The sequence below is a fragment of the Vigna umbellata genome, chromosome 5 (genome assembly GCF_029865625.1).
Source record: "Vigna umbellata cultivar VRB3 chromosome 5, Vumbellata_1.0, whole genome shotgun sequence".
In the NCBI taxonomy this organism is placed as follows: domain Eukaryota; kingdom Viridiplantae; phylum Streptophyta; class Magnoliopsida; order Fabales; family Fabaceae; genus Vigna; species Vigna umbellata.
The window spans coordinates 12,157,298-12,171,742 of record NC_142169.1 but is presented as its reverse complement, the minus strand read 5'-3'; the positions used below and the strand labels follow the sequence as shown (position 1 = coordinate 12,171,742).

Genomic DNA, 14,445 nt, shown 5'->3' with positions numbered 1-14,445 from the left:
GGCCAGGGCTGCTCTATGATCAGGGATGTGCCAACTCAGGTTTTTAAGGTTCCTCTATCCTACCAACAAAGGGAGGCCTTCAATAATTAACAATTTATTTATTTAATTTATCTACCTTGTTTTCTTATGCTCTAAATCTTAAAATGCCTAATTTTACTTCCTCTCACAACAACCTCAAACACTGTATATATATTTAATACCAATATACAAGCTATTACAGAACCCTTATTCCAAACCTTCCAACAAGATTAATTTCAGCCAACAAACTCATTCAATAAAATCATTACAATAAACATCCATAATAGAATTCATACAAGATAATTATAAACAATTAACAATAATAAAACATTACTATAAATGGTCATAGAAGAATACAATATTTGACAATCATAACAATAATCTTAATATAAAAATTCATGGGGAAACAAGAAGTTGAATCTGGCAAAGCCGGTTAGACAACTTCTAATCCATCCATCAATACAATATAATTAAATAACAAGAACAATACATGTCTGGGGAAATAAGAAGTTGAATCTGGCAGAGCCGGTTAGACAACTTCTAATCCTTCCAAAAATGCAATAAAATAAATAAGTAAAGAAATAAATAGTTTGGGGAAACAAGAAGTTGAATCTGGCAGAGCCGGTTAGACAACTTCTAATCCTTCCAAAAATGTAATAAAATAAATACGGAAGGAAATAAAAAAATTTGGGGAATCAAGAAATTGAATCTGGCAGAGCCGGTTAGACAATTTCTAATCCTTCCAAAATACAATAAAAATAAATAAGGAAAACAATAAAATGTTTGGGGAAACAAGAAATTTAATCTGGCAGAGCCGGTTAGACAATTTCTAATCCTTCCAAAATAAAAAATAAACCACTAATAACATACAATTGACATAACATAATCAATATCACATTTTAAAATTTTCACACTTGGATATTAACACACAAAAAAACATATTCTCATTTAAAATTCAAAATCATACAGAAACAAAATACTCCATATTTAAGATTTAAAATCAGACAAAAGAAAAATATAGCATATTCAAGACTCAAGATAATACAAAAAGAAATACTCAAAGTTAGCTTCCCTTACCTCTATTCCAGACTTAGTTTCCTCTTCTCAAACCGTTCTCCGGAAACTTCCAGAATTTCCCCTCTTTAACTAGAATTTCCTCTAACTCTCTTCTCTCACAATTTCTCTAGAATTTTGGTGTAAATCTTCAGCCTCCCCCCCTTGGCTATTTATAGCCAAAAATTTTACTATTCATTTTTACTATTCATTTTTACTATTCACTTTTACTATTCATTTTTACTATTCAAAAATTATTTTTTATTCACCATTCTTATCTCTAAATGATTACTTCTACGTGGAGTGTTCTCTTCCATAATTTATTTTAATATTTTTTTTTTAACTATTCACTATTCACTATTCACTATTTACTATTTACTATTTACTATTCACTATTCACATTTCTAAAAAAAAAAAAAAAAAAAAAAAATCCTAAATAAGTTATCAAAAATTTGAAGCTCTCCCTCTAAAATTACTATAACTTTATATCCAAAAATTTACATTTTTCTATCCATTAAAATTATTATTACTAATAAAATGTTAAAATTTACTATTATAAATATTTTTTTTTTCATGGATCTTACATTTTAACATACAAATATTTTCAAGGATCTTACAGGTATCATCAATATGAAGATTAGTTAGATTCTCTTCGTTAAGGTCAATTTGTGTTTTTTCCTTGAAGATCGACATACCAATGGTCAAACGTAAGATCTTTAACATAACAAACTTGACTTGCTTGATATGTCTTGATAAAGGGTTTGTCTCGATAAACAAGTTTTTGAAAATAATCTATTTTGACACTACTCTTATTGTCAACTCACTTACATTTGAACAATGGAACAAAAAATTTAGTGTAATCAACCTCCCGTATCTTTTCTATTTTACCATAATATCTCATTGATCCAAGTACAGGATTTTGATCAATGGATGTGGAAAATTGTAGTGACTCAGCTTTTAGACTGATGCCACTATTTTGTACTGTGTTTTTATCATCCAAAGTCTTCGTATAAAATGTGCAATTATTAATTTCATAGCATGTACAACATACAAAATCAAACTTTAAACCATTTGCTAGCCACAACAAAGTCTCAGAAGACTGTGACTCTTTCAAAACTTCAGATTTGAACCACGACAAGAATATTCTGTTACGCTTCATCAACTGCCATTTCTCTGATTGTCTTGGATTCTTGTCGTTCACAACGGCTTTGTGTGCTAGCAAAAACGGGATCACCTCATTTGTGTTATTTAATATGTACATATGTGCTTGCATCAATTCTTCACGATCTTTCGTCACCATATTCACACCTCAGATGCTTTTACTTGTAGAACATCTATTCAACCATGATATGCGAGGAACTCCTATTGGATTTGCTTTAATCATATAATCTGAACAAAACTCGACACTTTCTTCAACAATATACCTTTCAACCATTGAACCTTTTGGACGATATTGATTTTTGACGTACCCTTTCAAAATCTTCACAAAATGCTCAATAGGATACATCTATCTTATTTTTGGGCAAAATTCCACGAGTAGCCACCGGTAACAATTGTTGCATTAAGACATGACAATCGTGAGACTTCATCCCAACAAGCTTTAAGTCTTGCATTGACACTAAGCTCTTGATATTTTAAGAGCATCTTTTGGTACCTTGATACTCTTTAAACAAAGGCAAAAACTTATCTTTTCTTGTTTAGACATTGTGTAACATGCAAGGGGCAAATAAGTACATTTACCAATCTCCCTTGGTGCCAACTCTTCTCGGATCTTCATGTCAACTAAATCCAAATGAACATTCACTCCATCTTTTGTCTTTCCCTAAATGTTGAGTAGTGTACCAATCAAGCTATCACACACGTTTTTCTCTACATGCATCAGATATATGCAATGTCTAACATCTAACTTTGACCAATATGGAAGATAAAAGAATATTGATTTCTTCTTCCAAGGGGTCGTTACAGATGACTTGTTGGATTTTTTCCAAAAACATGATTCACTTTATTAACTTTTTCAAGAATTTGAAGGCCAATAAGTGGAATTGGTGCATTGTCTTTCTCTTGTTGTCCATTGAATGCTTTTTTTAACCTTCAATATGGATGATTGGATTGTAAAAATCTTCGATGATGCATAAACACCATCTTCCTTTCGTGTTTTAATTGATGAGTTGTAGTGTTTTCTTCACATATAAGACATGTTTTATGACCCTTGACACTATACCCCGACAAATTACCGTAAGCTGGAAAGTCATTAGTGGTGAAAAATAACATGACATGCGTCATGGAAGTTTGAGAAGCAAAGACATCAAATATTTCAACCCACATCAACTTTAAGTTTTCAACTAGTGGGTTGAGATAAATATATATGTCATTTCTAGGATGCTTTGGACCGGATATCAACATTGACAACATCATGTACTTTGTTTTCATGCACAATCAAGGAGATAAGTGTTAAATTATCAGTATAACGGGTCAACAATTGTGATTGCTACTTAAATTACCAAATAAGTTCATTCCATCAGTAGCTAAACCGAACCTAAGATTTCTACATTATTGACCAAATTGGGGGAATTGTTGATCAATATTTTTCCATTGCTTTGAATCAACTGGATGATGAAGCAGTCCATCAATTGTTCTCTCATATTCATGCCTTTAAATTCATGAGCCTTAACACTGCTGGCAACCGTGTGAACTTAGTTGAACCGACATACAGATGAGTCTCTACATCAGTGGACATTGTTTCATACACATGCGCTTGCGCAAAAGCTTATGCGTCAACATCGCGGATCATGTCCTCTAATCTGTCTTCTTCTGATCGATCTTCCATGGTGGAATTAAATACATTTTCAGTTGGAGAGACAGTTGGAAAGTCTATTAATTCGTCGTGCCATCAAACAGTTGACACATGGACATCTAAACTTAACTTCATCATCACTTGTATTCTAATTACGGTGCACAAACTGTATAAATTCTTTTACCCCTCTCTCATACTCAACCTTGATGCATGGTGAATTAATCCAATGTCGATTTGTACACATATTTACTGAAATTGTTTACACTATTTCAATAACCTTGAATGATCACTTTGATCGCTTTTGTATTCAAGGTGTGACCCTATTCCATTCAAGAAGATTTACCTTTTTTAGTTTATTAAACATATAAATTTTAAACAACATATCTAAAATTTTACGAAATTTTGCCAGCATTTCGCATTGGTCTTCAAGTTACACAAAATGAAAGTGATTATAAATCACAATCAAATATGCACTCGAAGATCAATACAAAACGCAACTGAAAATTTTCATGAAATTTAAGACATGTATAATAAAATTTATACATATTACTAAACTATGAAAAATTTATTACTCTTCTTAAACTGTGCAACTGAACAATTCAAGATTCAATACTTGTAAATTATTATTACCATCTTCTCTCTATTCATTTGTAAAAGGTACATGTGTTCAAAAAAATCTGGAGATAGTAAATAATTTTTTTTATTGAATCTCAAACGGGAAACTAAGGCTAATTCACGACTACAATATATTCAACCAAACAAATAACTACATATTCAACATACAATATATTCAAGCAAACAATATATTCAAGCAAACAAATAATTATATGTTCATAATAAAAGGACATTTTTAAGAATGGGAACCTGGGAGCGTGAAAATCAGTCAACAATGAAAAATGTCTGTGTTTTAGAAGCTATAAAACCTCACCACAAAAATACAATATCTAGACAAATAACACATTAATTAATCTCATGATTCCTAACCTTAAAGTTTATTTCATGAACAAATCAACCAATTTACACTAGGACAAAAATCGGGTAGAACGTTGAATATTTTGGGCTTTTAACGACGAATTCGCGAACGACGTCATATTAGGAGACGTTAAATTGAGGTCGAATTTAAAAAATTCGACGTTAAGTTAACGTCGAATTTGGTCAATATACGACGTTAACTTAACGTCGAATTTTGTTAATATACGACGTTAATCACCTTTTTTTTTGTTTTTTTAAATTAATTGTGATACTTTTTTACAACCCTACGAGACCTGAAAAGCATAAAAACAACAAATTTCAGTTTTTGGTATTTTATAAAGCAAGAACTATGAACGTAGTATCAAGAACAAACAACAATAACCAACAACAAACAAGTTCAATCAAACAACAACAACAAACAAGTTCAACCAAACAATAACAAACAAGTTCAACAAATATGTTCTTCAAAACGAAAACTAACCTTCAAAAGGTGGGTTCGTTGGAATAAAGTGTCGTCACCGGTGACAGAGAAAGCAGAATGCGCCTATGAAGGACAAAAGCACGAAAATAATCGGTCAAAACAAATGAAAATGATACATAAAATGCATTTGTATCAAATGAAAGAAAGATTACCTATGATGGTCGTCAAACTTCGTTCAAGAAAAGTTTGAGAAGAGAAGAGGGTCTCGCGCGCTAAGATAAAATGAATGAATTTTCAATCTCCCGCTCAAAATTTTATTGAATTCACTAACCTTTTGACGTCTAACGCTGAGGCGTTCGACGTTTTATATCATTTTACGTCGGATTACAATTCTAAACGACGTTTAATAATTGCATTTATTTACAAAAATGTCACCGGTCATTTTTAACGTTGGTTATTCAGTGGTTGGACGTTAAACGCGTGACGTTATACGCTGTTTTTGTACTAGCATTAATACAAACATTTCAATTTTCCATTCTCCTAATTTTTATATCTCTAATTCAAGACAATTCACATGACTCTAAATTTTATATCTATAATTCACCAACTCTTTCTATATCTAATTCAAGAATATTCACATGACTCTAAATTTTATATCTCTAATTCACCAACTCTTTCTATATCTAATTCTAGACAATTCACATGACTATAAATTTTATATCTCTAATTCACCAACTCTTTCTATATCCAATTTAAGACAATTCCCATCACTCTAACTTTTATATCTCTAATTCATAAACTTTTTTTAACTATTAATAACTTTGGCTAAGGCTATGCTTGGATTAATAATAGCAGATAAACACATAAACATAATACAATGTAATGAATCAAAATGATAGTGTAATATTGATAATAAGGAGAAATGGACTGTGGCTCTACAAACTATTAAGAGGCATTGATGAACAGTCCTTGGCGATGATGAACGGCCGGAGGCGGCGACAAACAAATGGTGGCGGCAACGAAAAGTGCAATTTGCGTGATAGAGATGGAACAACCTTCGAGCGACAAAAATGGAGGCCACACCATGAGCTTTGCCTTCGCCGAAGAGAATGAATGGATGCGCAGGAGGGTGGAAACAACCACAATGTTCGTGAGAAGAAGAAGGAACAATAGGTGGTCTCGTTTTCGCGAGGAAGAAGAAGAACAATAGGTCAAACTTTTTTATGTTTCTGAGAAGTAACTTACAAAAGAGATACTACCTCGGTTATTTACTTAACCGAGGTAATAGACCACTTACCCCTTTGGTTTTTAAAGTAACCGATGCCTAAACTCGTCAGAAATTAATCAAAAATGGAAAATTTGAAATTATTTTCAACCTATATGCCTCGGTTCACGGTTAAATCGAGACATAAAACCCTTTTAAGATCGACCCTAATAAAATCGAAGCCATAGGGGTCGACAAAACGAATTGAAATGTTCAAATATCAGAACTATCTAAATTGGCAGGAGATACTGCTTCGATTTTGTAGACAACCGAGGTAGTAGCTCGTTTTTAGAAAGGTGGTAGACGAAAAGTCATGGACAAGTGGGAATTTGTAGGGCTTTATGCCTTGGTTGGTCAGTAACTAGTGCAATAAGTCGATTTATAGAAAGATGTAAGGGGAAAAGTCACTTTTCCATATGGACATGTAGAATTTCTGAGGACTTTAGGCCTCGATTCCTAATTTGACTGAGGTAATATGAGTTTTATGCTTCGGTTCTAAGGAAACCGATGTGTATAAGTTTGTCGAAACTACGAAAATGCCACCGTGTTTTCATAGGTTTCGATTTCTTCTAAACTGAAGCCTATTGTATGAATTAAAATCATATTTATGTGACTCCATCTACCAGAAAAAAGAACCTTAATATTTTAAAATCTGATTATTAGTTCATCATCTCACATTCCTAAAGGACTTTAATTTTTAAAACTATTTGTTTTGGAAGATTTTTAGAATAATCTAAAATGACTTTCATCCATGTTAATACAAAATGTTAATACAAAATGTTAAATTTAAATACCTTAAAGCTGTCTTAAATATTATATTGAAATAAAATCTTCTTTGATTAATAAATAACATGTTCAACGTTTTGCATATATTTTCAACGATTTTGTAGATTATATACACCAGAAAGAGAACGTGTGGCTACAGTGCTCTTTTCATTACTAAACAAATACCACATGTATGAGATTCAATTATCATCATATTATTTTAATTTTATAAAATTTCTATTCAGTCCTTAAAACTTGCGTGTTTTTGAGTTTCTCATACCAAGTAATCATTCGTATCCTGTAATGCAATAACATGAACACATTGAATTAGTCTTTTTGTCTTTAAATAAGTTTCGCGTACTAATGTAAAATTTACTTTTTCCTGTGAATATTAATATTCTTTTTAAATAAAACTAAGTATTATAGTTTGAATCTTTTCTGTTCATTTTTCTAATTTTACTAAATTGAAACATGTATTATCAGGATAACATCAATTATTAAACAATAATTTAAAACACAAAATCAAAATAATTTAAACCATTTCATAGATTTACAATCGAATTATAAATAAATATTGTGTTTATTGACTTAAACTACAATTTTATTGTTTATTAGATATCTAATTCGAAAAAAAAACATATATATATATATAGGTATCTTTTAAACTTGTCTATGTTTTAGTTTCAAATTACTTTCAACTATTTTGAAAGTTATATTTACAACAATATGTGATTGGTCTATAGGACATAATATTACTTTGTGATAATATTATGCATATAAAAATGAAAGGCTTTAATATTTCAGGGAAAAATGGATTGATCTTATTCATGCAAAAAATTAAAAAAGTATTTCTCATATTGAAACCATGAAAGTAAACGCCGTTCAAGAGAGCATACGGATATTAAACAAGGTTCCACCTCAATACCGTGTACGTTAGCTAACTAACAAACAAGTCTTATTTTGCTAGACTTTTGGTATATATATACGTTAGGAGTGTCCTTGACAAATCCCAGTAGCCAAACGAGAACGTCTTCCCTCTCGCCTGCAAAACAGACACGACCTTCGTTCCCACGTTGTCGCAATTAGGTTGGTAAGAGCATGGATCAGTTTTTTGTTCGTCAATGAAACTAAACTGCGTCTGGAAACCATGTCCAACATCCCAACTTCACTCTCTGAGATTTGTCTCACCCAGTTTCGCCTAGCGATGTCGATAGCAGACCCTTGGCCATTCTCATGAACCCCACCGCACCTACACGCACACCCTCCTCTTCACTTTCATTACCATACATCATCTCATCTTTCGGTCTCAAAATCTCTATCCACCCTCTCCCCGAATATGTCCAAGATTCGCGGATTCAACCTCAGGAAGCGCCTCATCCGGGTCTCCAAATGGGTCTTCAGGAAGATCCGGGTCCGGACCAGACCCGGATACCATCGCCTGGGCAACTCTCCTCGGTCGTCCATCGCTAAACTCCTCTCCTGGGGTCGCAAACTGACGGCGAGCGCCAAGTCCTGCTTTCCGGTATCAGTAGGGTCCGGTTACGCTCAATTGGGATCCGGTTCCGTGGTAGGATCCGACCGGGACCCGAGTGTGCCCAAGGGACAGCTGGCCGTGTACGTGGGGCAGAAGGATGGCGAGTTGCACCGCGTGCTGGTCCCGGTAATATACTTCAACCATCCTTTGTTTGGGGAGTTGCTGAAGGAGACAGAGGAGGAGTTTGGGTTCCACCACGACGGGGGAATCACCATCCCGTGCCGGTTCACTGAGTTTGAACGGGTCAAGACCCGAATAGCGTCCGGGTCTCGTCGGAGCACCCGTCCCAAAAGGTTGGCCTGACGAGAAATGAAGTGAATTTTTTTAATAATTATATTATTGGTGAAGAGTTTTTTCACTGTACTTTCACATAATTAATCTCCATCATTACCTTATGAGTTCTAGTGACTCTTCTTCCAACACTCTTTTTCACCCCTAACATTGAAATGACCCATCCCTAACTAAAATGAAATATTGTGTTATAGGATTTCTTTCTTATATCTCTTGTTTTAAATTTTTTTCCATGACACAATTATTATTGATTTAGAACACTTTCTTGCCTTAGTAAAAATACAATGTTTTTTAAAATAAAAAATATATAATAAATAATTTTCTGTTTATTAATCTAATATTTATTTAGGAATTAAAATTAAGTCGTTTGAGAGTTAAAATGAAAATTAATTTAAATATACTTTGTGTTTTAATTTTTTAAGTAATTAACCTAATAAGGCTAACTTAATATGGATTTCAGTTCGGAACTTATTTTATGATTTGATAGAAACAAGATAAATATTCATAAAATATTAATCTATTAGGGAAACATGTTGATGTGTAATACCTAATCTGGAAAAAAATTGGTTTTAATTATATGCGTGAATGAAGTAAATATCGTATTCTAATGGTGGCCTTTAGTTGTAATGAGGTAGGTAATATTAGTTATGGTGCTGATAATAGTCTTAGGTCTTGTTTTTTTGAGTGGATTTGAGGGAGTGGATTTGAGGAGATTTGAGAGCATTTGAAGATAAATTTTCTTTTTGTTGTTTATTTGAGTGAATTTAGAGGTAAATAAGAGTGAATTTGGAAATAAATATTTTTAATTTATCATGTCAATACAATTCTATGCTAATTCTCACAAATTTTATTTCTAAATTCATTCTCATTTATCTCCAAATTCACTCAAATAAACGACAAAAAAATTTATCTTCAAATCCTCTCAAATCCCCCTCAAATTCACTCAAACTAACAAGACCTTAATGTTATGCTTATAATAATTATGCTTATAATAATTAAGATAATAATGATAGAGAGAGATCCACATTCAGTTGGACTTTTTATCTTTATATTAGTTTTCTGTCTCTTTTTTTCCTTTAAACAATTTTAATCTTTTAGTTGTTTTGAATTGGTTAATATACTATTGAAACCTTTTTTTTAGATAGAAATTGTATATATGTTTCTTTAAAACGTATAATTAAAACTTTATTCATTTAAGGATTCAGACAGAAATTAAATACATGTAATATAAATGTTTACCTTAATATGCTGTTATGTGGTAAATAAAACTCGATGATTTTTAGAGTGAAGGGTAGTCTCAATTTGATATTTTCAATATCCGTATGCCAAAAATTCCACTCGTACAATTTAAAATCATACTTCTTTAATTTTTTTAAATATTTGATATTCTGAACTGCTTAATCCATTTAATCTTTGAAGTATTATCAATAAATTTCAATTATAAAATGTTGTAATATTACGAACTTTAAGCATGTAAAAAAATATTTATATATTTATTTCTTTCGAACATGCATACCTTTTGTCCAAATTTCGTTTATAGTATTTATAAAGAAGTCATATGTTAACAACCAATCTATTCTATACAACGACTATATAACTAGTTTAAATTTTAAATATATTTGTTAATTAACTCATTTAAACATAATATTTTATTATTAAAGTGAAGTTATCAAATAATTATTAAACAAAAATTCGGTTGTCCGAAAGATATTTTTCCAGAATAAAAGCAATTATTTTGTTTTATCTTATTATTATCATTTATATTGATTATCTACGGATTTATGTGAATTAGTCATATTCTTATTGAAATAGAATGTAATTTATTGAGGTGAATATATTTTGAAAACTAAGCTTGCACTGAAGATTAATGGTTGAATTGTGGATAAAGATTAAGGAGACATTCACATATAAAGAGATTTTATCAAGTCAATAAGAATTCGAGCAATTATAGAATTTATGAATATATAATGGATGAAAAGAATATGTGGATATATACTTTTTGTGAATAAATTTATATCTATAATTAGGTCTCTAACATAAATCTTAGTAATAAAAAATATAATTGATTATTTAAATTTGAATATCGCTTAATACTCGAGTTATAGTGGCCATTTTAATGCCCTTTATTATTTTTGTAAGAGTTTTTATGTGGAAAACTAAGGATCATTAGTTTGAAAAGACATTTTTCATGACTTTGTTTATGCCATTAATTTGTGTTAAGTAAGAATAAGATAAAGTGATTATTTTATAGATTTGTTAGAAGACCAGTTAAAATTATTACCTCTTGAGGAGAAGAGTTTAAGAGAATACATGTCCTCTTAAAAGTTTCTTTTATATTTGCTTTCCTAAATCCGAAAATACTCGGAATTAAGGATTTGAGAAATGGTCTTTCCTTTTTCTCATGACTATATTTGGATCATAGCTTACAAGAAGAAGTCTTTCATTTGTTCACATTCAAAGAGCCAACCATAATTGTCCTAATAACATCATGATGCGAATCACCATGTTTGCAGCAAAAGGGGGAAAAGGAGAAACTTCTTCAACATCCCCCTGAGAAAAAAATTTCATACAACTCGAATGATTCGTCCCAATAGGAATATACCTAAATAAAAACCACGGACAATGAAGAAAATCACAAATAGAGAAGGAAAACATAGAAAAAAAATCTCATGAAAGTTAGAAAAATATAACGTTGAAACAAATAAAGTGAGTGATATTTGAATATAAGACAGCCAAAACACTTCAAATGTTTAGTATTTTGCATGAAATTAAGACATGCTCAAATTTCATTTCCTATAACATCTTGGCATCAAAACTCATGAAAAGTAAAAATGTTAACTCTTTAAGTGATTGTCTCATGAAAACAATAACACGTTATTAAGGATGAAAAGGCTTCTTCATGAGACACATCACACTACAAAATTTGAATAAACATAGTTTCATAAAAGGTCACAAAGCACCAACTTATTTTGGTCTCATAAATATAATGTGTTGTTTTTTTGGTACATTTTACAAGTTTAAAAATATATTAATTTTATAAACATTTGGGCTCAGTTCTTCTAAGAACTACGGCCAAATATCTTTTTTTTTTTTCCGATTCTTTTAAGAACCAAAGCTTAATACCCTTTTAGCTTTAAAATATTTTTTTTAATTTTAAGGATATTTAGCTTCGATTTTTCTAAGAACCGAAGCCAAATATCCTATTTTTCCTTAGTGCTTGTAAAAACCGATGCCAAATCTATATTTTTTTAATATTTTTTATTATTTATTTATGGTTTCATGCTTTGGTTTTGAGGGAACCGAAGCATAGTAGGGACCTTTATGCTTCGGTTCATAACTAAAGTACAAAAATCACCCTAACGTGTTTTTCTAAGTCTTTATATATAACAATTGGATTGAGCTTTCTTTTGGACTTTTCTGTTGTTGTAATCTTTTTATTAATAATGTAATATCCTTTAATTATCTTCCAAGTAATACAATATGTTCAAGATATATTTAGTTGTTATGGACATATAAAAATATTTGAGAAAATCTTACCGTATGCAAAAAGATTTGCCAAATATTATCTTTTGATATTTATTGTTATAATTAAACAAGATAATCATTTAAAAATATCAAATGAAATATCTAATGATATATTTGTCTTATCTTTCATCATAATTTTTTTTGAATTATCAAAACTATTTTTTGTGGAAAAAGATAGAGAACATCATAAGGTACATTTTTGTTCTCTGTTCTCTCTTCTTAGCTTAGCCAAATTCATTTTGACTCAGCTAAACTTCTTGATTTTATCTTCAAGGTGTCATGAGGCTTTAATCAATTTATTTTCAGACCTCAATTAGCTCAACGTAGCTGCAACTGAGTTAACATACCTCAAAATATCCAAAGAACATTTATGAAACTAAAAAATTATTTTTAACATGTTTTTGTATCTTATGATCAATAAACCCAATTATAGCAAATTCTAATTAAAACACTCTTTTTCAGCACAGTAACCAATTAAGAATCCAAGATAAAAGGATATATGAGGGCATAAATATTCACTCATCAGAGTTTTACACAAACATTTCCTGCATTAAAGATATCATTACCACCATCAATCAAGAAACACAGGGAGAACAAAATATGAAGATGATGATATTGTTTTATTTTGTTTTGATGATGTATGTTGGCAGTTTTGATATAAAAATTCCACTTTCATTATGTTCTTGACTTTGATTATTTCGAATGTGGTAAAATTTGACATGTTTCCTATAAATTGTTTGGTAAGATTTATTGTATTTTTAATTAATATTATATTTATATTAAATACATTTTATAAGGTACAAATAAGAGCATGGAATATTTTGGTTTGATGAAATTTACTACGATTTGCTAAGGATTAGCTAGGGATAAGTCATTATAATTTTCTATGATTTTGCTACGGATTTAGCTAGGGATAAGATATTATAATGTGCTAGGGATCAATTGTTTCAATTTTCTACAGATTAGCTAGAGAAGAGTTATTATAATTTACTGTGGATCAACTAAGGATTAGCTAGGAATAAGTTGTAATATTTTGGCTACAGATCAACTATGGATTAACTAGGGATAAATTCTTATATTTTGTTTCGGATCAAGTAGGGGTTAACTACAAATAGTTTTTCTATAGATCAACGAGAGATTTGCTACAACCACTTTGTTGTAGATTAACTAGGAATTTGCTACAACCAATTTGATACTGATCAACTAGGGATTAGCTAAAGATACATTACTCCAAATCAAGTAGGGACTAGCTACAAGTATTAACATTTTTTTTAAATTCATTAGTGTGGCTTTAGAGAGAGATTTTCTAAAAAAATTACAACAATTAGCAATAGTTCTCTCACTAATTGCTACCTAAATTTAGCTATGACATAGTCTCTTCGTTGTTTCCTCTTTAATCCTTCATTGAATCATTTTATGAGGAATCAACAAGGGATTAGCTTGGGATTATGCCATTGCATATACATGATTTTCTTGTTGTGTGAAAGTTCCTTTCTTATTATTCCCACGATTTCTTTTAAAATTATTGTTGAAGTGTTTCAAGAAATATAGTTGGGATTATAATAATTAATCAAAAAAGGTTTTGTACAAATTCATCGCCTCTTAGTAGTGTACAAACTATAACCTCTTCATTTATAAAAAAAAAGAAATACATTTTTGTTATTAATACTTACAAGAATAAAAGAGAATGAGATGATTCTCACTAACTCTTTATCACCATACACATTGAATATATATACATAAATTCTTCTTTACAATTTTAGAATCCTACCGAAGAATTTTAGAAATAAAGATAAAATATACAAACT

General features: G+C 30.6%; 1 protein-coding gene across 1 annotated transcript; it reads left to right on the top strand.

The window, feature by feature from the left end:
• The first annotated feature begins 8,375 nt into the window (after positions 1-8,375).
• LOC124844528 (SAUR-like auxin-responsive protein family) lies at positions 8,376-9,225 on the top strand. The gene has a single exon (XM_047321485.2). The coding sequence runs from the start codon at positions 8,624-8,626 to the stop codon at positions 9,122-9,124; it is 501 nt and encodes a 166-aa protein (XP_047177441.1). The 5' UTR covers positions 8,376-8,623; the 3' UTR covers positions 9,125-9,225.
• The last annotated feature ends 5,220 nt before the right edge of the window (positions 9,226-14,445 follow it).

Excerpts from the sequence above, each read along its gene's own strand:
- LOC124844528 (XM_047321485.2), top strand. The coding sequence starts at position 8,624 with ATGTCCAAGATTCGCGGATTCAACCTCAGGAAGCGCCTCATCCGGGTC.